The sequence below is a fragment of the Arachis ipaensis genome, chromosome B01 (genome assembly GCF_000816755.2).
Source record: "Arachis ipaensis cultivar K30076 chromosome B01, Araip1.1, whole genome shotgun sequence".
Classification (NCBI taxonomy): domain Eukaryota; kingdom Viridiplantae; phylum Streptophyta; class Magnoliopsida; order Fabales; family Fabaceae; genus Arachis; species Arachis ipaensis.
The window spans coordinates 108,181,469-108,206,579 of NC_029785.2; the positions used below are offsets into that span (position 1 = coordinate 108,181,469).

A 25,111-nucleotide genomic window follows, 5' to 3' on the forward strand; every position below is an offset into this window, starting at 1 on the left:
GTGGATCACCGTTGTCAATGGCTACCATCCGTCCTCTCAGTGAAAATGGTCCAAATGCGCTTGATAAACCACTATTTTATGGTTTATAATGTGTTTAATTGTGTGGTTTTATCATGATTTTTACCCACTTATTCATATGATTAGCATGCATTTATATTTCCTTCCTAAAATTATTACATGATTAAAAACTTGCTTCTTAGAGACTTTTAATTACGCATTTTAATTCTCCTTTATTCCATTCGATGCCGTGATCTGTGTGTTAAGTGTTTCAGGCTTTACAGGGCATGAATGAATTGGAGATTGGAAAGGAAGCTTGCAAAAAATGGAAGAAACACAAGAAATTGATGAGATGACCAGCGAGAAGTGACGCGGCCACATGGCTCACGCGACCGCGCAAAAGAGAGGAAATCGCAGTGACGCGGCCGCATGGCTCATGCGACTGCGCGGATTAGAATAGCACAAGTGACGCGGAGGCGTGGACGACGCGCCCGCGTGGCAAAGCAAAACGCCGAATGACGCGTCCGCATGAATGACACGATCGCGTGACATGCGCGATCTGCAGAATTCGCTGGGGGTGATTTTGGGCCCTGTTTTGACCCAGTTTTCGGCCCAGAAAAGCAAACTAGAGCCAGAGAACATGCAGAAACGAAAAACAACATTCACTCTACACAATTTTTAGTTTTTAGATCTAGTTTTACTCCTCCTCTAGGTTTTCTCTCTACACATTCATAGTTCTTAGGATTTTTATTTCTATTGCTCTTTGCATTGGGATATTGAGAAGAGTTATTACCTCATCAAGACTTCGTCATTCTAGTTCGTTTTCTTTACTTGGCTTTACTCTTCCATGTCCTTTAATTTACTCAATTTCACAATTGGATTATTTTAGAATTTATTAATACAAGAGTTATTTTTATTTTTAATTGATTCCTTTGAGTTTTATTTATCATGTCTTTCTTTAATTCCCTTTCCTATGTTATGAGTTCTACATTCACAATGAGCGAGTAGTTCCCTAACTTGATGGGGAGTTGATTGAAAGGAACTCTTGAGTTGGAATGCTCAAAAGAGAAATTGTAATTGGGTTTATTGTTGGATTGCTCTCTGGTCACTAACGCCAGTCCTTCCAAGTAAGCGGATTGGGACTTGTGAATAGAAATAGCATTCCAACTTGTTTGACTTTCCCTTACCTAGTAAGGGATAACTAAACAGAACAACCTTCAATTATCAATTAATCTTGAGAGTACTGCAACAAGAATAGGGCTTCCAACTAATCTACTCCCAGTCAAGCCTTTTATTTAAATTACTTAATTTCTTTAATTTAATTTCCTGCTTATTCAACTCAAACTCTTTTTGAAAACATCTGATTAATAAAATAGCACACATTTCTGCAACTCGTTGGGAGACGACCTGGGATTCATACTCCCAGTATTTTAATTTTAATTTTTGTGACAACCCTTCTAAATTGATAAGCGGATTCCTAGTTAGTTAAGAACTATACTTGCAACGCATATCTTATAACAATTCTTAACTTGCCAATTTCTGCCACGTCAATTTTTGGCGCCGTTGCCAGGGAGTTGCAATAGAATGCTAAAGTTATTGATTGGATTTTATTTATTTGCATTTTATTTTATTTTGCTACTATGAGCTGCTTGTTTCTTTCGTTAGATGACGCGTTCACTTCCTGATCCAAGCATGCCAGTATTCGATCCTGAGATTGAAAGAACTATTTCAAGAATAAGGCAAGCTCAGCGTCGGTTAGTCCTCTCTGAGGGCGGATCTGAAACGTCATTTGAGGAAGAAACCGGCCCCCGTTCTACTGATTCGGTTGATTTACGTATAGGTAACATGGCAGCACCTAGGAGAGTTACTATCCAGGAGGCTGGAGCCCCTGATTTTACAATGCAACCGTTTTAAGCGCATCACCCAGCGGTGGCTACAGACTTTGAAATAAAGACTGCGCTGCTCAATCTGATGCCCAAGTTTCATGGCTTACCTGCTCAAGAGCCTATCAAGCACCTGAGAGATTTTCAAGCAGCCTGTTCTACTGTCAGGCGTGATGGTGCGGATGAAACTTTTATTTTGCTAAAAGCCTTCCCGTTCTCTCTTGAGGGAAAGGCGAGAGAGTGGTACTACACTCAACCCGCAGCAACTGTATCCAATTGGGATACACTGAGAAGAGAATTCTTGGAAAAATTCTTTCCAGCTGAAGTTACTGATAAACTGAGGAAAGATATTTCCATGATTGTTCAAGATGAATCCGAGACTCTCTATGAATACTGGGAGCGTTTCAATAATCTTCTGGAAGCTTGCCCCCACCATATGATTGACAGGATAGTGTTACTCGGTTACGTCACACAGGACATGAGTCCCCAAGATAAGACCACATTGGAAAGTGCTAGCAATGGGTCTATGAAAAAGTACAAGACCACTGATGAGGCATGGCAATTGATCAGTGACTTAGCTGAATCTACTCAGAATCACAGGCAGAAACAAGGCCGTTCAAAAGCCGTTGCAGAAGTATCCTCTAGCAGAGAGACTGCTGCTCTAACTCAGAGTATCTGTGAAATGACCAACTTGCTGAAGCAGATGCAATTAAATCAACAACAAGTTTAGCAAGCTCAACCTTCTCCACCACAGCAAAACCAACAGTTAGTCCCACAGAGAGTTTGCGGAATCTGTGCTGATTATAGCCACTATACTGATGAATGTCCGCAGCTCCAGCAGGAAGACAACACCGTGGCAGCCACTCATAACTTCTATGACCGCCCCAACTAAGGGTACAATCAAAGTGGCAATTACAACCATGGATGGCAGGACAATTCTAACTAGAATTGGAGGGACAACAACAACAGAGGAGGCAGAGACAATCAGGAAAATCAGAGGTGGAATAATAACAACAACAGGCAACAGAACCAATACCAGTCTTACAGAGCACCTCACTTGAGGTAATCCCAAGGACCACAGAATACCCAACAGCAGACCTCTCAAATTACCTATCCTTCTTCATCTACTAATGATGACTTATTACAATCTATTGATCGGAGACAACAGACCATGGAAAATAACATTAATGCCACTCTAAATGGTCTGAACGCTACTTTGCAAGCTCTTGTCTCACAGATTGGATCAATGAATAACTCCAATAACCAGCCTTTGAGCTCCAGTGGAATTCCCTCTCAACCATTACCCAATCCCAAGGGTGGCATTAATGCCATCACCCTAAGGTCCGGAACCACACTGCAGGAGAGGAACCAGGAGGAGCCAAGCCCACCAGAACACACCTCAGCTGAAGAGGTAGTGGAAATAGAAGATGTTGAAGAGGAAGAAGACATACAGGACATAGCTGAAAAAGAAGAAGTTTAACCACAGGAGGAAGCATCAAAAGGCGCAGACACTGCAGAAGACACCACTCCTATTCCATTTCCACAACTTGCAAGGAAGCCCGGGAAGCAGCTGGAACCTGATCCAAAAATGGTAGAGATATTCAAAAAGGTTGAGATAACTGTTTCTCTATTTGATGTTATTCAACAGGTACCTAAATATGCAAAGTTTCTAAAAGATTTATGTATACATAAAGATAAAATTAATGAATTAGAAACTATTCCTTTAGGTAGTTCCATATCTGCTTTAATGGGAGGTTTACCTGAAAAGTGTAGTGACCCAGGTCCTTGTATGGTTAATTGTACTATTGGTGGTGTGATAATTTCTGACTGCATGTGTGATTTAGGATCATGTGTGAGTATAATGCCTTTGTCTATATATGATATTTTGAGGCTCCCTCCCTAAAAAAGGCCGACATCTCGTTTTGTGTTAGCAGATAAAAGCATTATTACAGTGGTTGGAGTTGCTAAAGATGTATTAGTGGGCATTAAGGGACTCACATTCCCCACTGATTTTTATATCCTGGAGATGCTCCAAAATGACTCAGAGAAGCTATCATCAATCCTACTTGGAAGACCATTCCTGAAGACATCAAAGTTCAAATTGGATGCTTTTTCAGGAACATACTCTTTTGAAATAAATGGCCGATTAGTAAGTTTCAATCTGAATGGAGTTATAAAGCACCCTCCAGAAGATCATTCTATCTTCCAGTGTGACATCATAGATGAAACCGTAGCCGAAGTTCACAAGGAGGAGTTAGAAGAGAAGCACACAGGACAAGGTCCGAGTGTGGGGACACTCTTGAACGACAATGATGGCACTTCGCCATTTTCACCAGCTTCAGACAATCCAGAGCCTGACCATAAGCAGAAGTTAGAGTTGAAACCCCTTCCTCCATACCTCAAATATGCTTACCTTGAGGACAAGCAAAAGTGTCCAGTTATCATTGCAAGGGAACTCACTTCTCAACAAGAAGAGCAGTTACTCAGTGTGCTGAGGAGGTACAAGAAGGCAATTGGGTGGAGTTTGGCGGATATAGTAGGCATCAGCCCTCAAGTATGTGAGCACAGAATATTTTTAGAAGAGGGAGCAAGACCTGTAAGTCAACCCTAGAGAAGACTGAACCCCACTATCTTAGAGGTTGTCAAGAAGGAAGTGACCAGACTACTGGAGGTAGATATCATCTATCCCATCTCAGACAGTGAATGGATGAGCCCAGTACAAGTGGTGCCCAAGAAGTCTGGCGTCACTACAGTGAAGAATGAGCATGGAGAGCTCATAGCAACCAGAGTACAGAACTCTTGGAGGGTCTGCATTGATTACAGACGCCTCAACCAAGCAACTCGTAAGGATCACTATCCTCTTCCATTCATTGATCAAATGCTGGATCGCCTGTCAGGTAAATCACATTATTGCTTTTTAGATGGTTATACAGGTTATTTCCAGATTCATATAGCTCCTAAGGATCAGGAAAAGACTACTTTTACATGTCCTTTTGGGACTTATGCTTACAAGAGAATGCCCTTTGGCTTGTGCAATGCACCAGCTACCTTTCAAAGGTGCATGATGAGTCTTTTCTCTGATCTTATTGAGGACTGTATGGAAGTTTTTATGGATGATTTTAGTGTGTATGGCGATTCCTTTAGCCTTTGCTTAGAAGGATTATCTAGAGTATTAGATAGATGTGTCAGTACAAACCTCGTATTAAATTTTAAAAAATGTCACTTATGGTAAAACAAGGTATTGTACTAGGACATGTTGTGTATAATACTGGCATTTCTGTAGATCCAGCAAAGGTGGATGTTATTTCTAATTTACCTTACCCCTCTTCTGTGAGGAAAGTCCGTTCGTTCCTTGGCCATGCAAGTTTTTATAGGAGATTCATTAAGGACTTCAGTAAGGTAGCACTTCCCTTATCCAGACTACTACAGAAGGATATTGAGTTCGAGTTCAGTGAGGATTGCAAACAACCGTTTGATAAGCTAAAGACCGCCCTGACTCAAGCTCCAATTGTGAGAAGACCTGACTGGAGCCAGCCATTCGAAATAATGTGTGACACCTCCAACCATGCAGTAGGAGCAGCACTGGCTCAACATGAAGGTAAGGACCCCTTTGTTATTGCTTATGCGTCTAAAACATTAGAAGCCGCTCAGTCTAACTATACTACTACTGAGAAAGAGCTTCTTGCTATTGTTTTTACTCTGGATAAATTCCGAGCATATTTACTTGGTACGAAGGTAGTAGTGTATTCAGACCACGCAGCTCTAAAGTATCTATTAGCTAAAAAGGAGTCCAAACCAAGGCTTATACGCTGGATACTGCTATTACAAGAATTTGATTTAGAAATTAAGGATATGAGTGGTAACCAGAATTTAGTGGCAGACCACTTGAGTCGCCTTGAGCATATTACAGATGACTCCACTCCTATAGCCGATAATTTTCCATTTGATAACCTGCAAGCAGTATCTGAGATAGTCCCTTGGTATGCACCTGTAGCTAATTATCTAGTTAGCCGCACCTTTCCTCCAAACTTTTCTAAGCATCAAAGAGACAAGCTGAAAAGCGAGTCTAAATATTATATATGGGATGACCCGTATTTATGGAGATGTGGCGCTGACCAGGTAATTAGACGGTGTGTGCCTCAATCAGAATTCCAGTCCATCTTAGAGGCCTGTCACTCATCTGAGAGTGAAGGACATTTTGGCCCTCAAAGAACAGCTCAAAAAATCTTAGACTGTGGATTCTGGTGGCCTACTCTTTTTAGAGACGCTGCTGAATTTTGTAAATCTTGTTTCCCATGCCAAAAATTTGGTAATATATCTAGGAGGGATGAGATGCCTCAACAAATTATGCTTTTTTGTGACATTTTTGATGTTTGGGGCATTGACTTCATAGGTCCATTTCCAAATTCTAATGGTTATTTTTATATATTGTTAGCTGTAGATTACGTTTCTAAATGGGTGGAAGCAACTGCTCCATCAGATACTCAAAAGGTTGGATCGGCAGGAACACAAAGCTAAGATGAGAGAGCGCCGTAACAAGCGCCGATTCACATACCTCAAGGAACTGATCATGGGAAAATTCAAGGACTTAGACACTCTGGACTCCACTTCCTTTACCAGCACAGGGAGCCATGATGGTCCCGACTATGGAGATACTGCTACCAGCCCACCCCTGTTCCTGACAGATGGCACCGAGGACGGTGTAAAGCCTTAAGTGTGGGGAGGTCGGTCAATACCTGACTTCCGGAGGTAATTTCTCTTCCCTAAACACCAATAAATTAGGATATTTAGTTAGTTTTTCTTTTGTAGAATAGGATAAATTGCATAGTAATATATTAGTTGCATGCATGTTCTACTTGATTGAAAAGACAATAAGTTTCTTCTAAGACTCTATTTTTGGAACAAAATTTCACTAATTTTAATTAAAATTTTTTATGTTAAATTTGCTTGAAGTTGTATTTGGAACATGATTTTTAAGCTAAAGAACACACAACCTGTGAGATTTGAGCCTTTATGCATGGTTACATTATTTAACCATAATTATTTTATTCTTGTGTATTTACTTCTCTATGATTGTGATCTATATTTTGTTCCATCCTATATGTCCAAAGTTTATTATATTTATATGTTTGCATATGATTGAGGCCATTAATTATTTAGCTCACTTATCCAAATTAAGCCTACCCTTTCAATTACCTTTGTTAGCCACTTTGAGCCTTTATATCCCATTTGTTCTATATTTTACCACATTACTAGCCTTAAGCGGAAAAATAATTGTATACCCCAAACTGAATCTTTGGTTAGCTTAAGATAGAATTGTATGTGTCAATTAAGTATGGGAAATTGTGGGAACAAAAGATAATAAGGGAATGTGTCATGATAATATAATGGAAATTTGGAGACCTACTCATGTGAAACTATGAAAAAAAATTGAAAATCTATGTGCATTGATAAGCTATGTTTATTTTTATGCTTATGAAAAAAAAAAACCCAAAAAAATATTCAATAAATAAATAAAGGGACAAAATTACCCCAATGTAAAGTTAAAAATTCAAAGATCAATGCATGTATGATAAAATTAAGATAAAAAGTTGATACATGAGTATGGAATGTGAAAGGAATTTCTGGGTAGCTAGGTATGAATTCTAGAGTTATATAGAATATATATATAGGTTATGTTAAAGCTTGGGTTAATTAAAGATTCAGTTTATAAGCTTACTTAGCCATATGTGTATCCTTACCATTACCTTAACCCCATTACAATCTTGAAAAGACCTCATGATGTTTGCATTGGTATATTAAATGTTGTTGATTAGTTAGGAGAAGAACAAAAATTAGAGAGCATGATTAGAGAAGGATAGAGTGATTGCCCTATACACTAGAGAGATTAGAGCATACATACATCATCAGTGAGGGTTCAATGCTTAAAATTCTATGTTCCCTGCTTTCATGAGCTACCTTCTTGCATTTTTATCTGTTCTTACTGCATGAGAATTGAATTAGTGGAATTTGATTTGTAATTGTTTTGAAGAGCTTATTTACTATTGATCAAGTGGACAAGAATCATATAGTTGCATTTACATATATATGTTGTATTGCATTGCATGAGTTTTTACATATTCCTACTCATTTGTTCTATCTCCTTCAACTAAGCATGAGGACATGCTAATGTTTAAGTGTGGGGAGGTTGATAAACCACTATTTTATGGTTTATAATGTGTTTAATTGTGTGGTTTTATCATGATTTTTACCCACTTATTCATATGATTATCATGCATTTATATTTCCTTCCTAAAATTATTACATGATTAAAAACTTGCTTCCTAGAGACTTTTAATTACGCATTTTAATTCTCCTTTATTCCATTCGATGCCGTGATCTGTTTGTTAAGTGTTTCAGGCTTTATAGGGTATGAATGAATTGGAGATTGGAAAGGAATCTTGCAAAAAATGGAAGGAACACAAGAAATTGAGGAGATGACCAGCGAGAAGTGACGCGGTCGCATGGCTCACGCGACCACGCGAAAGAGAGGAAATCGCAGTGACGCGGAGGCGTGGACGACGCGCCCACGTGGCAAAGCAAAACGCCGAATGACGCGTCCGCATGAATGACGCGATCGTGTGACGTGCACGATCTGCATAATCTGCAGAATTCACTGGGGATGATTTTGGGCCCTGTTTTGACCCAGTTTTCAGCCCAGAAAAGCAAACTAGAGCCAAAGAACATGCAGAAACGAAAAACAACATTCACTCTACACAATTTTTAGTTTTTAGATCTAGTTTTACTCCTCCTCTAGGTTTTCTCTCTACACATTCATAGTTCTTAGGATTTTTATTTCTATTGCTCTTTGCATTGGGATATTGAGAAGAGTTATTACCTCATCAAGACTTCGTCATTCTAGTTCGTTTTCTTTACTTGGCTTTACTCTTCCATGTCCTTTAATTTACTCAATTTCACAATTGGATTATTTTAGAATTTATTAATACAAGAGTTACTTTTATTTTTAATTGATTCCTTTGAGTTTTATTTATCATGTCTTTCTTTAATTTCCTTTCCTATGTTATGAGTTTTACATTCATAATGAGCGAGTAGTTCCCTAACTTGATGGGGAGTTGATTGAAAGGAACCCTTGAGTTGGAATGCTCAAAAGAGAAATTGTAATTGGGTTTATTGTTGGATTGCTGTCTGGTCACTAACGTCAGTCCTTCCAAGTAAGCGGATTGGGACTTGTGAATAGAAACAGGAATCCAACTTGTTTGACTTTCCCTTAACTAGTAAGGGATAACTAAACAGAACAACCTTCAATTATCAATTAATCTTGAGAGTACTGCAACAAGAATAGGGCTTCCAACTAATCTACTCCCAGTCAAGGCTTTTATTTAAATTACTTAATTTCTCTAATTTAATTTCCTGCTTATTCAACTCAAACTCTTTTTGAAAACATCTGATTAATAAAATAGCACACCTTTCTGCAACTCGTTGGGAGACGACCTGGGATTCATACTCCCAGTATTTTAATTTTAATTTTTGTGACAACCCTTCTAAATTGATAAGCGGATTCCTGGTTGGTTAAGAACTATACTTGCAACGCATATCTTATAACAATTCTTAACTCGCCAATTTCCGCCACGTCAGCGCTGTCACCGCACGGCTAATCATCTGTCAGTTCTCACTCATGTTGGAATAGGATCCATTGATCCTTTTGCGTCTGCCACTATGCCCAACACTCGCGAGTTTAAAGCTCGTCACAGTCATCCCATCCCAGATCCTACTCGGAATACCACAGACAAGGTTTAGACTTTTCGGATCTCAAGAATGGCCGCCAATAATTCTAGCCTATACCACGAAGGTTCTAATCTTATATTAGAAACCCAAGAGATATGCACTCAAGCTATTACGGGTAGAACGGAGGTGGTTGTCAGGCACGCGTTCATAGGTGAGAATGATGATGAGTGTCACGGATCATCACATTCATCAGGTTGAAGTGCGAGTGAATATCTTAGAATAGAAACAAGCGTGATTGAATGGAAAACAGTAGTAATTACATTAATCCATCGAAACACAGCAGAGCTCCTCACCCCCAACCATGGAGTTTAGAGACTCATGCCGTAGAAAATACAAGTTCTAAGGTAAAATGTTATGAGGTACAAAATGAATCTCTAAAAGTGATTTTTATACTAAACTAGTGACCTAGGTTTACAGAAAATGAGTAAGCTAAGATAGATTATGCAGAAATCCACTTCTGGGGCCCACTTGGTGTGTGTTTGGGCTGAGCATTGAAACTTTCACGTGTAGAGGCTATTCCTGGCGTTAAACTCCAGCTTTTGTGCCAGTTTGGGTATTTAACTCCAACTTTTATGCCAGTTCTGGCGTTTAACGCCAGAAAAGGGTAGAGAGTTGGCGTTTAGACGCCAGTTTGCGTTATCAAAACTCGGGTAAAGTATGGACTATTATATATTGCTAGAAAGTCCAAGATGTCTACTTTCCAACACAATTGAGAGCGCGCGAATTGGGCTTCTGTAGATCTAGAAAATCTATTTCGAGTGCAGGGAGGTCAGAATCTAACAGCATCTGCAGTCCTTTTTCAGCCTCTGAATCAGATTTTTGCTCAGGTCCCTCAATTTCAGCCAGAAAATACCTGAAATTACAGAAAAACACACAAACTCATAGTAAAGTCCAGGAATGTGATTTTTGAATAAAAACTAATAAAAATATAATAAAAAGTAACTAAAACATACTAAAAACTATGTAAAAACAATGCCAAATAAGGAGAATCAAACAAATCAAAGATTATAATCATAGAAAGAGAATAATCACACAAGAAGGAAATAAAGTGGTTATATGATGTAACCACACAATTAGGCTTAAAACTCGCATGCTTGTGTTCTTAGGTCAAAACATGTTCCACAATGTATAGTTCAAGCAAGTTCAATGAAAAATTTTTACTCAAATCAATTGGGGTGCCCTATAGATAGATTTCTTGAAAAATTTCATTATTTTGACTAAGCTTATTATGTATATATATGCAAAGTAAGAAAATGCAACTAAAAATCCTAAAAGACCTAAAAAATAAAATGCAAAAGTGTTGGGATTAGAAATTTGTCACCCAAAAACACCGACTAGTCGGACGACCTCCCCACACTTAAAAATTTGTACCGTCCTCGGTGCATTCAAAAATGAGCAAGGGGGTACGATGACTTTCTGGATTGCCACCTTCAACTGGTGTTTCAACCAGCTGCTGCATGTTCTTTGTCCCGCCTCCTTTGTTGCTTATGGTGCATCCTCCACGAAAAATAGACACCAGATAAGAAGACAAGTAAATGCAAAAGCAAGGAAGCATATATTGTTGGAATGAGGTAATAATCACTAGAATGAAGTGAGTGACCCAATGTGTGACATGGATAAAAATCAGTGTGCACTTCACTCATTCTAGTGTGCTTAAGATGCTCTAAACTCGTAGGTTAAGACAACCAGACAAGAAATAAAGAAGCATGAAAGCATTCAAACTAAAAAAACATATGGATGCATATGATCAAGAAACACAATGCATTAAGATAAATGCACACATCCATCAAGAAATTGCCTAATCAAAGGAAAGGATTCAAATCACATGGTGGCCAAGTCATGCAACTTAAAAAGATTCAACATTCGTTAAAGGCAATTCTCATGTACTTGGTGTTCAAAAGGTTAAGCATGAAAAATTCAAAACCAAGTAATAAATTGTAACCTCAACAAGAGAATCCAACAATAACAATTAACAACAATGATGTTAAAACAACATCTTATCTGTAAGGTCCCATATCGGTTGGGGAGGGGAATGAAGCATGCCTTATAAGGGTATGGATACCTCTCCCTAGCATGACGCATTTTGACGAGTGAGTGTGGGGGGGCTTCGGCTATCATCCCTATCGTCAAAAACAAAACCGTGAGACCTTGTGTGCCAAAGCGGACAATATCGTACTAGCAGGTGGTCTGGACTGTTACATTATCAGTAATTAGCAACAATAAACAGCAAACAATATTAATAATCCAACACTTATCATGAAAAGCAGAAATTTAGACAAAAATTAAACTAAGTAGCTAATTAACTAAACTAACTAATGGTTGATGGTGTGTGGTAGTGTTCGATGATAAGTAAGAGAGGAAAGAAAAAGAAGAAGAAAGAAGAAGGAAAGAAATGGAAAGAAGAGAAGAAAAGAAGTATGTGAAACAAGGCATTCCACGCGTACGCGTGGTGAGGTGAAATGGGATCGACGCGTATGCGTGGGTCACGCGTACGCGTGATGGGTTATTCAGAGAGGCGACACGCACGCGTAGGTCACGTGTACGCGTGGGTTGGCTTTGTTCTAGAGGCACAATTCCAGTCCAAAACTGGCACAACTCTCTCGAATTTGTATGGAGGTGGAAATTTTGAATCCACGCGTACGCGTGGGTGACGCGTGCGCGGGATAGTGGAAATGCTTGGGTCATGCATACGCGTGGGTTGGTGCTCTATTTTTCAAAATTTTTCCAAGTTCTTGCGCCAAACCAAGCATTCCAAACCTCCAAATAGCTACCAAAACACCATAAAACCTTATTTAACATACCAAACTACCAACTAAACTCAACAAACTAAACAAAACATGAAATTAAACTAATTCTACCAATATTTACAAAGGAGAAAAAGGAAAGATGTTACCATGGTGGGGTGTCTTCCACCTAGCACTTTTATTTATTGTCCTTAAGTTGGACTTATGGGGAGCTCCTCATCAATGTGGCTTGTGTTTGAAGCCATCCTTGAACATCCACCAATACTTGAGTCTCTAATAAGTTCCATTCTTCAAAATTAATGCCAGCAAGCCTTGATGGAGTTCCGCACAAGCTAAGGGCCCCCAAAATTGATCCTCATGTATTCCCGGATCCCAAATCTTGTTTCTACACCCGTCTTCAAGTTGATTATCATTAATCCATCCGGGTGCCATAATCTTGGAGTTCTCACTCAAGTGACCAAACATCATCCTAGACCCAAGCATTCTGGTTCTACACCAACCCTTGCTATTAAGCCTTGAACATGCAACCATCATGAACTTTGATTTACAATGCCAACCACTAACCATCTCCCTTTTGCTCTTAAAACCATAAAGAGCTCTAAGTTGTCCATCCGTCTCAAGCAAATCATATTCAAGTGGAATCATGAAGTTTAGGGATAAGAGGTTTACCCATTTGAATAAAAGAATGGATGGTGATGGCTTGGGGAGAGGTATTTCCATTGGTCTTGCAAGCTTCACTCCCTTGTATTCTTCCTTGACAACTTTCACCTCTAGGCACGCTTCTTCAATTTCAACCTTCTCCTCTTGGTAGCTTTCTTCCAATTCAATCTCTTCTTCATTGCTTACCAAGGGCATGGGAGGTTGTACCTCTTCTTCTTTAATCTCTTTTTCAAGTCCAATGGGATAGGATTCAATTGTAGATAAGAATTCACCAATAATTGTATCCATCTCTTGATAAATCTCTTCAAAATCTTCAACCATGATATGTTTTGGAGGTTGTACACCCTCCTCAACATCAATTTCAAGCTTCTTGGAAGAGGGCTCCATGATTCTACGTTCCCATGGATTTTCAACATCTCCTAAATCTCCAACCACTTCTTCCTCTTCAACAACAATCATAGCTTTCTCCAATTGTTCCAATACGAAATCCCACTCCTTATTCTCCATTGGAGTTTTCAATCTCTCCTTCTTGCTACACTCTTCTATTGATTCTCCACAATTGGCAATGGAAGTGCCTTGAGTGTGTGAGTATCAGGAGGCTAAAGTGTTTACTACCTTGATCAAGGCGGCCGTGGATTCTAGTACCTCCCTTTTCATCTCTTCTTGCCTTTGAAAGAATAAAGTGAGAGAATCATCTGTTGGGGCTTGGGGTGGATAGGAGGGTTCATTATTTGGGAGGAAGGGTTTATAATAGGAAGGTGGTTCTTCTTGGTAAGGGTATAAAGGTGGTGTGTATAAAATTTGTGGTCCTAGGGAGTAATTGTATTGGAATGTAGGTGGTTCTATGGGTTTTCTCTCATAATGGGCACAAGAATGCGGTAAAGGTGATTGGTTACATGATGGATGAGGGTCATAAGAAGGTGTTTGGTAAAAAAGGGCTTGTGAGTATGGTTGAGGGTTATGTTGAGGATGAGGTTCATAGGCATATGGTGGGATTTGTTGATAACTACAAGGGGGTCCACCATAGCTATTGGATTAATATGCATTAGGAGTGGAATTATACCTATAAAAAATCAGAGGAGGTTGTTACCAAAAAAATTGTCCATAAGCTTGAGGCTCCTCCCACTTTTGATTGTTCTATCCTTGATGCATATTCTTATTGAAATCTTTACTTCCTACAATATAATTGTAACCAAACTCATAGCCAAAAGGATGAGAATTTAGATCTGAGATCTGAGATCTCTAATGTTGTAGGTTCCGGTGGTGGTGTTGAAATTTATCACTTTTAATGAAAAGAGAGAAATGGGAACACGTGGGTGCACAGAGTCACCGCATTGCCGTGACTGAGTTCTCGTGCCTCTGTCATCAGTCTTCACCACATGCTTAGGAGCCAAACGGTGACTTAACTATCCGTTAAAGCCATTAGTCATGAAAGTGAAACTGGCACATACCTCTTACTCTGAACGTGTCGCTTCAAAACGAAGACAAAACAATACACCCTGCACATGATTCTACCTTACATTATTAACTCTTAACTCCTTCTATTTTATTTATTTATTATTTCTTTAGAACCAACCAAAGAAACCAAACTTAGGAACCAAACTTGGGATTTAAAGGGGGAATCTTTCGAAGCATTATTGGCTTCCGTAGTCTCACGTGTCTTCTTGATACCTAACATGCTTCCTGGGTTTTGTTAACACAAGGACCATTGGAAACTGCGGTTACTTCTTCTTGCATCTTATATGCTTTCTTTGTTGTTTACAACTATGGTTTCTGTGCTTCTGTGTTTGTGTGTGTTTCAGTAATATAAGGGTGTGTTTGGTTGGTTTCTTTTCAGGGTAATGATTGATGATATGGCTGGGGAGGTTGAAGAATCATTCAGCATTAACTTTCAGGTTTTTGTGTTGTCTTTTCATCCACTTTTGTTGATTTCAGCATGGATCTATGGTTTTCACTTTCAGCTTCAGTTATCATGTTCCATTCATAATCCATTACCACACATGCTTTTATGTTTTGGTAATTCTTAGTTAGTATATTCAGTTATTGTGTCATAGTCTCTGATACATTGTAGTTTCGATCTCATATATTATTGCTTCTTGAACTTAATCTAAAATTAGATTTAGGTAAAGAAATTGACTGGAATTGAATAGTGTAATGTTGTTATTATGCCAGTTCATTCTTAGTAAGGTTGAAGGTATACTATTGAAGGTATACTATGCCAGTTGGATAGATTTTGTTTGTGTTCTAATTTCTACGGGTTGCATCTTAAGGAAACATTCATATCTATGATTTGTAATACTGCATATACATGTTTTATCTCTTTTTTTTTTTCATGTAATTTTCTCCCCGGTCACTTGCAACTCACTGTAATATCTTGCAATAGTATCAACATTATGAGAATTTAATGGATATGGTCTTAATGTTGATACGAAAAGCTTGATTTTTGTTCATGACTGTTGTTGCTTTGGATTCTTCCTTGCCAAATTTGCAGGCCAATTCTATACATTCGGGCTCGATCTCATTTGGCAGATTTGAAACAGAACCTTTATCTTGGGAAAGAAGGTCTTCTTTCTCTCACAATAGGTACTTAGAGGAGGTTGAGAAATGTTCAAAACCAGGTTTAGTTTGATTCAAATGATGATGTTCATTATGTTCAATATGATGAAATGTCATGAGAGGATTTCGATTCGGATGAAAATACACATTGTGTTCAGATAGAAAAGAATTTCTGAGAGCCAAATGAAGATGACTTCTATATTCAATTTGATCAAAGATTCCAAGAAGATTTCGGAGCAGATGTAGCAAGCAACTATGTTGAAATAGAAGAAAGATCCCAAGAGGAGTTTGTGCATAAACACAATGGTTCAGATTACCATGGAGATTATGAAATGATTACATGTGAAAGAGAATATGTCATCAGAGAATGTCCAATTGTTTCAGTTTCAAGTTTGCAGACAGAATCTCCTATTAACAGTTCAAATTATTTGGAAGATTTCACTCATAAAGATATTACTTTGGATGAAGCTTGTCAATTTGAAAATGAAACAAGAAATATACTCTTAGTCAGTGATGAGGGGATTACTGAAGCGAAGAAAGACGATGAAACTGCAAATGATGATGAATTTTCAAGAAGCACCAGTATGATTGTGAATGAACCAGCTCATGGTGTTGATAGAGCAATTTTGCATGATCCTGTGAATCCTTCTCCAAAGGTACACATTTCGAGTGTTTGGCGTGAATAGTGTTAATTGGGTGCAGAATAAATACTATGAAGATAGTACATCAAGATTACTCATTTTAACCATAACAGCATGTGCTTATGCTTATATTTTATATTTTCTTCAACTGAAGCCTTGTTTCCTTTCTTATACAACCTTGCTTCTTATATACATAGGAAACAAAGACCGAGCCTAGTCTGAATTTTGAAGTGAAAAATATTCAAGTGCGCAAAAGCAGTTCTTCAAGATCATCAAAGGACCCTGCAAAATATCATGGTAGAGAGAGTCCAAGGAGAACAAATATGGGAAAGAATTCCTCTAAACCTGCAACTCCAACTACTCGATCATTGAGCAGAACCACCAAAGAGGGAAGAATTTATGAGTATTAAAAATTTTGGTTGTTAATTCCATTGTATTGCTATACGGTATGAACATGGTTTCCCTTCTATATATTTGGCTTATAGTTGTTGGAGTAGTACCCCAAATCAGTTCCCATAAAATTTTTAGTTGGACACTTTAATTTTCAACAAATTTTAATCACCAAATTAGTCTCTAACCATTTATTTTGTTAGACAAATCAATCATCACGTCAATAAAAAATAGACAAATCTGTCCTTATCGTTGTTTAATAATGACATAACAGTTTCTAAGAAATTTTAAAATTCTCATATCAGTCCCTCCATATAGACGAACAATCTGATGTGAGGATTGATGATTTGTCTAAATAAATAAAAGTTTGAATATTCATTTGGTGGATAAAATCTGTTTGTCCGGCAAAAAGTTTGTTAGGGACTGATTTGGGGTATTCTCTACTCTTTGGATTCCCCTTAACTTTTGTGCCTCCGTATGCAGGTTTCTAAAGTTCCGGAAAGCCTAATTCTTGAAAGAAAAAGGTAGTTGTTTCTCTTCTGGAAATGTTATTATTCACTTCACATTTTTCATACCTGAAATGCTTTTAAATTGTGATAGTGATAAAGTTTCAAGGGTTAGAAAGGATGCAGAATCCCAAGCTACTGTGCTAAAAACCAATTCCAAAGGAATTCAAGAAGCAGAGAGGTTTGTAACCTGTAGTGCTATTTGTACGGAATAATGTTTTGATTTCCTTATTTTTTATCTGTGATTAATGTCATATAGGTCAAATTGAACTTTCAATACAACAAAGTCTGATGGTAAGCCTAAGGCTGCAGCTTTCAACTTTAAATGTAGTGAACGAGCGGAACGGAGAGAAGAGGCAAGTGTTATCATTTTATAGTCTCACTTTCCCTGTGCTTTTATGTTTTTATCATTAAAAGAAAAAAATGGGTTTTTAAGAATGTTGATTTGTTTCCATGATTGTTTTACTCAGTTCTACTTGAAGTTGGAAGAAAAATTGCACGCCAAGGAAGCTGAGATGAATCAAATACAAGCAATATCACAGGTAATATAAGTTACCAATAATATCTTATGGTTCTTATAAGTTGGTATGCATGATAGAATATCAGGGTAAAGTTTTCAAACCGGTTAAACTTGAAGAAAGGAATGAAGTTACCAAGTTCCAAATGAGTTTCCTTTTTTTTTATGCTAATGTTAATATGTAATTTGTCTGAGTAATATGAAAGATCTGGTTTCCAAAGGATTGTGTAACTCTAACTAAATGTAGCTGACCCCACTTAGTTTCATATTTATGAAGCTTGAAGAATTTTCTTATATTCAAGGTCTATTTATGCAGGAGAAGAAAGAAGCTGACATTAAAAAACTCCGGAAGAGCCTTAACTTTAAAGCAACACCAATGCCTTCATTTTATCGCACGAATTCGCCTTCACAATCACAGGGTAATAAGGTACAGGCTTTCTAAGGAGCTGATTAGTTTGTGAAAATATTTTCTGTTTTCGTCTTCTATTTTGATTTTCTGAAAATGATTTTCATTTTCAACTTTTCCCATTTTAGAAAACACGATTGGTTTGTGAGATGAAGATTCATTTTTAAGTATCGAAAATAATAAAAATATGTTTTGTTGGTTTATTTTCAAAATGCATTTTCAATAGTTTAAAATCACAAAACTATATTTTTATATTAAATGTACGATTTTAGTTATTTAATTTTTTTATTAAATTAACAATTAATTTTTATACGGTATCAATAGGAAATAAATTACTATCTTATTATACTATTTTAGAAAAATTTGGTATCTCTTATATATATATATATATATATATATATATAACATCAATTAAAACAAAAAATCAAAACTAAAATTAGTTTTACACCGAACGAATCAATTAATTAATATCAAAATTTAATGATGAAAACAATTTTTTAACAAATAATTTATTAATAAAATAATGAATAAATAAATATTAAAGTTTAAAAAATTTAAAACAAAAAACCAACTTTCTTGTCAATATTTTTAAGTTTTTATATATTTTTTAATTTTAATTATCGATACTTTCATTATTGATTATCGATTTAAAAAATTATTTTCATAACAAAATTATTTTTTTAAATGAAAAAATAAAGGTCAAAAATAAAGAAATTTAACAAATACATGTTAATTCAGAGAGTATGTACTCAATACTAAATAAAATAAAAAGCTCAATAAATACATATTTTAATTCTAATTAGAGCTCTATTTTTTTCTTTAATTACCTTGTCTATATACTCAAAGATACAAAAATCAAGCATAAAATAAAAAATTGAGTCAATTGAAATAAAAAAATAAAAAAAAAATTCACTTTTTCAAAAGATGTATAAATTGGTAAATAATGGATATCCTAACAACGGAAGAGAAGACGGAAAAGAACGAGCGAAGTACATTGGGTGAATGCAGTGTGAGAAAAAAAATATAAAAACGAGTAGGAGATTGGGTGAATGCAGTGTGAGAAAAAAAAATATAAAAACGAGTAGGAGAGATTCGAATCTTTGTCCCAAAACCAAAAACACCGTGTTTTGGTGTGAAAACGTTTTCAAAAGTTAAAACTGGAAAGACTGAAAACATGAAAATAGCGTTTTTAACTTTGTTTTGTTTTTTTAAAACGTTTTCGTTGAAAATATTTTTAAAATGTTTAATCAATCATATTTTCATGTCTTATTTTCATTACGCCTAAACCAATCAGCCCCTAACTTTTCCTAGTTTGCTTTTGTTTATAAATTAGAACTTATGATCTATACATGAACTGTTACGTCTTGATCACACTCATCTTCAAAATTATGAGACTTCCTTAGACTTGGGGTCGGTTCAACCTTTCTTTACCTGGTCTAGTTTAATAATTTAGTCAAGAAATTCGTCAAACTGTTATTTTAACTGCACCTAATCAATGTTAGTGGATTCCTCAGGCTGTGTCAAGTAACACCAGAAGTAGCAAAGCACAGAATCAACCAAAATGTTCAGGGAGTGAAGCAGCTGTATCATTACCTTCAAAATCGAAGACCAGAAGTGATCAATCTTCTTGTGAATATGTAACATCAACCGAACGATATAGTATTTTGGTCGAAGAGTGCAATCAGACAAATGTGTCTAAAGCCAGTCGAACAATTTCTCCTGCTCCATCAACTAGCCAGAGCTGCCGCCCCAATCCTGCAACAAATAATCGCCCCAATCCTGCAACAAATAATCGCCTTTCCGGAGAGAAAGAACGAGCAAAGGTTACACTGCAAAAACATAGAGTATCGGAGAGTAGTAAAGGAGCAAAAAGACAAGACAATGAAGGAAAAGACAGTGATCAAACTCAAAAAACATCAAAACACAGATTTGAGATCATGAGAAACAGTTCTTCTAGAGGTGGTAATCTCACTGTACGTGTTGCTTCCTGAAGAAGATTGCCCCTTCATCTTCAATCTTGAGCCATTTGATTAAAGCATATTGCAGAATGCTGATTGAAGTAGCAGCAGCATGTTTAGACAGTATTATGCAGAATGCAGATTGAAATAGCAACAGCATATTAGTATTCAGGATATTTAACTGATGGTATAGCTGAGGTAATTTAATGAGGGTTACTAATTTTAGTGTATAGGCAGCAATAGCATGTAAAAGTGAGCTTTAGTAAATACTAATTTGCATACTTTTTACTGTTGTTCCTGTTAGACCTTAGAACCTTAAAGTATCTGTTTATCATAAAATAAATGAACTTGATTGAACTTTTTGTTTTCAAATACATTACCCTTCAATTGATATTTCTTCTAAACCGTATATTGTTACCTATTATCAGAAACTGGCAGTTCTCAATCGAATGTCTCTAATCCCAGGCTTTTCACATTCCTGTTGGTTCTCAATTGAAACACAGTTAAAGTTAATAATATCAACATTATTATGGTCATACTTTCATACATATGGAGACACATAATACACCGTGTTTTGGTGTGAAAACGTTTTCAAAAGTTAAAACTGGAAAGACTGAAAACATGAAAATAGCGTTTTTAACTTTGTTTTGTTTTTTTAAAATGTTTTCGTTGAAAATATTTTTAAAATGTTTAATCAATCATATTTTCATGTCTTATTTTCATTACGCCTAAACCAATCGGCCCCTAACTTTTCCTAGTTTGCTTTTGTTTATAAATGGCTCAAGATACAAGTGGTTTTCACAATTCACTTGTATACTGCAAATTTTTCTGCCCCTCATCCTTCATAACAGAATGTACATGGAAGCTTATAATGGCATAGTAGCCATTACAGCATTAAGAATGATTAAGAATTGATATAAACAACTAGAAGCTGCAAGATTATGAAAACCTATTGCTTTTGATTCGTCAAATCGGGTGAGGCCAAATATTTATCCAGCTTGAATCCTGCTTCCTCTGCCTCCTTGCAGATATCCTTGCACTTTGCCATTCTTCCGGAGGCCATGTAGATTCCAAGCAAGTCCTTGTATATGCCATAAGTGGGAGAACATCCTGCTTCTTTAAGCTTTGAAAAATATCTCACAGCTCTAGGTAGATCATTCAAAGCAACAAACAGCTTTATCACCACACGATAAGCCGGAAGATCGAAGAGGCAGTTTGAAGCCTCCATTTCCCAAACTACAGCCAATGCCTCCCTGTATTTCTTCTGCATGTAGCGGCTGTGAATCAAACAACTGAACATGACAACATTTGGTTTGGAACTGGACTGTATGAACCAGCTAAACAGGCTCTCGACTAATTCAAATTTCCCTATCTTATTGCACACTTTCATTATAGCTGTACAATCTTGCTGGCTTAGATTCAATTCGTCTCTTTCTCCAAGTTCATCTAATAATGACTCTACATGCTTGTGTCTATCAGGGTTCTTTCCAAGTTCTAATATCAGTTTCGCATAAATGCTTGGATCCAACATTCTTCTGTCCCTTCTTGCAACTAAAAGAACCTCCAATGCAAGCTTAAGGTTTCCGCCTTTAACGAAACCCTTTATCATTGCCTCCAAAACACCACGACTTGCCAAAGCAGTGAACTTTTCGATGTTGAATGGAATCTTCAACTCATGGTTCCTGGCCAAAACTTCAACCGTTGAGGCCAGAATCCAACCATCTGGGTAGAGATGATGTTGCTTTTGTGCCCAATTGAATGTCTGCAAAGCTCTCTCAGGTAGCCCCATATGACCTAATTCCCGTATTGTCATTGATAAGGATCCCTTCCTTAGGAACTGCACCCATTTTCCAAGAACTATAGATACATCTTTGTCTGGTTTAAGCTTATTGATCTCTCTTGCTAACCCAACTAGGAAACTTGGGCTCTTATACACTTTCTTAGCCATAGAAGCACGGGATGAAGCTACTGCTGGAGCTGCTAATTTCACTAGTCGTTTTGGTGTAGGTAGTCCCAAGGGTCGAAGCTTGTAGGGAACTGGAAGTGGAAGAGGTCTTTTCCGTTCTAATTTTCCAGGCTTCTGTGGGATTCTCCCTTGAAACAAGGAAGAGATGGCTTCAATCTCATCAGATTCCCAAAGAACAATAGTATTTTCTTTTTCCTCTTCTTCCTCTTCGTTGGCAACAATAGATCCTCCTTCACGGAAATCAGTATTTTCCTCTCTTGTTTCAGGGGTGGGGCTAGGCTTCTTCAAGAACAGATTAACGCCAAACTCTGGAGGTTGCTTGGCACGTCGTGGAAGCTGGACATTCTTTGTTGATCTTCTCCTATTTGAATGTGCAGCTAAAATGAATCTGTCATGTCTGCACAGAATTCTTCCCAATGGAACAAAATGAACACCAGGAAATGACACCGCGTAGGCCATTATTTAGAAGAATGAACCAGAAATATTATGGTTGAACTATTAATTGTCATTGAGAACCTGCAAAAAAGAATGATAATACACAACATATATATTAGTGGATGTTTGGTTTGGCGTTGGTCATCTCCCAACGCATGTTAAGTTTGCCTCAAATGAATACACTTGTATTTGGATAATATTGGGTAAGCTCAATGTAGATTGAGTTTTGTTCTAAACAGTGATAAGATGTTAATTACCTATTTTGACCTTTTATATTGAGTAGTATGTTAATTTTGATCTTTGACTTTCCTTCTAGTAATTTTGCATTTCAATGTAATTTTATATAACATGTCCAAACAATATTCATTTTTCAAAATAATGTCCGACAAAAAAAATCCAAACACAAACTACATTGAAATTTATCCAATTTTAATAAAAATTAATTTTACAAAAGCACATTCATACCAACATTCATTTGCAAACACTAATGATCGAACATAACTTTATCAATTAAATCACATGAACCGAGTTCAAAAACCATATTGATTATAATATAAAAGTAATGGTCGAGCAGAACTTTTATCAAACAGATGGTATACAAATTCTAGATGGTATCAAACAAGTGTGAATTATCTTTTCATTCGAACATAAAGAAACTTGAAGCATACCATAAACCGGTATGTGAAGTGCAAAGGAATAAAGGCATCAGCTAATGAACTTGTCAACAGAAGAACTTACCTGAAGTTCAGAGATCAAGTGTAAAACCATCATTTGCCATTTCCCTTTGCAATTTTCATAATTTTATTCAAATAAGAATTCAAAAACAAAACGAAAACAAACCAAAAACCTCTTATGCTGTTGACGGACGACTACGGCGGTATAACGGCGACGGATATGGAGAAACGGATTACAGAGAAACACAACAACGCTGACGGGACAGAGACAGCACGAAGAGCGGCTTTCCGCTGCTGTTTTACCAGCGGGGACGCAGACGCCGAGCAAGAGAGGGACTTAGGGAACGTGCGAATGGAGGTTGTTGTGAGCGGAACAAGAAGAGCAAAGAGGCAGGGTTTCTATGTACATTTTGGTTTTATATACAGGGACAAAAGAATCTTTCTAGATTTGGATTTTGGAATGCCATCAATTTTGGGTTCAGAACTTCAACTTAATCTCTAATTATCAAGGTTAAGAGAACCGAATCGATAATGAACCGGTAAGGCGATTGGCTTATTAATTTAGTGGTACGACTGGGGTTTAACCAAAATTGAACCGATTTAATTAAATATTAAATAAAATTATTAAAAATTTAATATATAATTTTAAATATTTAAATTCAATAATTTCTAAGTCAAAAAATTTTAATATGAAAATAATTTTAGAGTTATACTTCAACATGAGACTAAAAAGTATTATACCTCAAAATTTGATATTAGTAATTTTCTTAAAAAAATTTATTAATAAGGTTTGGTTGACTAGTGTATACTAGTTAAACACGGATAAAATTACAATTGCACAATTATAAGAACTCATAACAATGAACCAAAAATTAGAGAGATAATCACGGTGGATACAATTTGTTCTTAATGCATAATATAATTTTTTTTCTACAATGAAACCAGAAGCACTAATAATTTTTCCTCCCCTGATTGGTTAGCTGCTAAGCTCTAAACATGTTAAGAAACCAAACTAGTGAACCTCTAATACAGCAGCTTTAGGAATGTAACAATATAATCGGCAACAACAGCAGATCCCAGGTAATAGAATGTGGTGGTGTACTGGTGTCTTCATTGACAATTTGGAATACACCAATTTCAACTTCTAGATGGACCTTCTTCTTCCCAAGCTTCTGTTCTAACACTAACCCGTTCACCAATAAAGTGAATATATTTCCACTTGAGACCATATCATTTTGTAACAAATTTACTCTTTTCTTCTTGGCCAGGTTTTCTAAAGGCATTTGCCACTCGTCTGACCGTATCTTCATCAGGTTTTACCTGCAACTCCTCCATGTCTGCAAAATATCTAACTTACAAACATGATAGCTCCATGTCAAAGCATAGAAGAATTAACCTTATAATTGCTGAACAACTTGCATCAAGGTATAGTAAGATTAATAGTACAATAAAAATATACCTCAATCATCTTTTCTGGCAAATGATGATGATCATATAATGTGACCATTCTAGAAAACAATCTCTTTGAGACAGAACGTGTGTGAGCATGTACAATCATATTCCACAATGCCATGATTGATTGAATTGGGTGAGAAATTTGTCATGGCTAAAGAAGCTGATCCGAATCCAAAATTCTGAAATCCAAATTACAAATTACATACAAAATCCAAAATCCAAAATCCAACCTTTAGAATGATTAATTCATATAATTCAGAATTCAAATCAAGAATACAGACTAATTAATTCATATAATTAACTCTTTGTGATTGCTCCATCTTCAATGTACAACAAAAAAAAAACTAAAATCAGCAAAATAATCAACAAACTCCACCATAAAACTAAAATCAGCAAACTCCACAATAAAATCAGGAAACTTCACAGCAAAATTATGAACAAATTAACTCAGTAAACTTCACGGTAAAACTAAAATCAGCAAACTCCACAATAAAATCAACAGACTCCACAGAAAATTATGAACAAGAGGAAGGGTAGT

General features: G+C 36.7%; 2 protein-coding genes, 1 long non-coding RNA gene and 1 other non-coding gene across 5 annotated transcripts; 3 read left to right on the forward strand and 1 right to left on the reverse strand.

Moving 5' to 3' along the window:
* Nucleotides 14,519-15,579, forward strand: LOC107633806. The gene is made up of 3 exons (XR_001618740.2): nt 14,519-14,789; nt 14,907-14,964; nt 15,561-15,579. It is a non-coding gene; the product is annotated as an uncharacterized LOC107633806 (long non-coding RNA).
* Nucleotides 15,803-17,661, forward strand: LOC107633790. Its single transcript, XM_016337393.2, has 6 exons — nt 15,803-16,281; nt 16,464-16,655; nt 17,140-17,180; nt 17,257-17,343; nt 17,422-17,518; nt 17,633-17,661. The coding sequence occupies exons 1-5, from the start codon at nt 15,958-15,960 to the stop codon at nt 17,429-17,431; spliced, it is 654 nt and encodes a 217-aa protein (XP_016192879.1). The 5' UTR covers nt 15,803-15,957; the 3' UTR covers nt 17,432-17,518; nt 17,633-17,661.
* Nucleotides 17,669-19,753, forward strand: LOC107633798. The gene is made up of 3 exons (XR_002362603.1): nt 17,669-17,704; nt 17,996-18,098; nt 19,600-19,753. It is a non-coding gene; the product is annotated as an uncharacterized LOC107633798 (transcript).
* On the reverse strand, nt 20,677-23,575 carry LOC107633776 (pentatricopeptide repeat-containing protein At2g01860). 2 transcript variants are annotated; one of them, XM_016337379.2, is made up of 2 exons: nt 23,292-23,575; nt 20,677-22,525 (listed from the first exon to the last, which is right to left on the reverse strand). In XM_016337379.2, the coding sequence occupies exon 2, from the start codon at nt 22,466-22,468 to the stop codon at nt 20,993-20,995; it is 1,476 nt and encodes a 491-aa protein (XP_016192865.1). In that variant the 5' UTR covers nt 22,469-22,525; nt 23,292-23,575; the 3' UTR covers nt 20,677-20,992. The 2 variants fall into 2 exon arrangements, with proteins under 2 accessions (XP_016192865.1, XP_016192872.1); XM_016337386.2 differs by having other exon boundaries at nt 23,285-23,575.

Bases quoted from the DNA above. Each gene is read 5' to 3' on its own strand.
- LOC107633790 (XM_016337393.2), top strand. From the start codon at position 15,958: ATGATTACATGTGAAAGAGAATATGTCATCAGAGAATGTCCAATTGTT. The intron at 16,282-16,463 runs GTACACATTTCG...TTATATACATAG, and splicing joins CTGTGAATCCTTCTCCAAAG to GAAACAAAGACCGAGCCTAG. The intron at 16,656-17,139 runs GGAAGAATTTAT...CTCCGTATGCAG, and splicing joins TGAGCAGAACCACCAAAGAG to GTTTCTAAAGTTCCGGAAAG.
- LOC107633776 (XM_016337379.2), bottom strand. From the start codon at position 22,468: ATGGCCTACGCGGTGTCATTTCCTGGTGTTCATTTTGTTCCATTGGGA.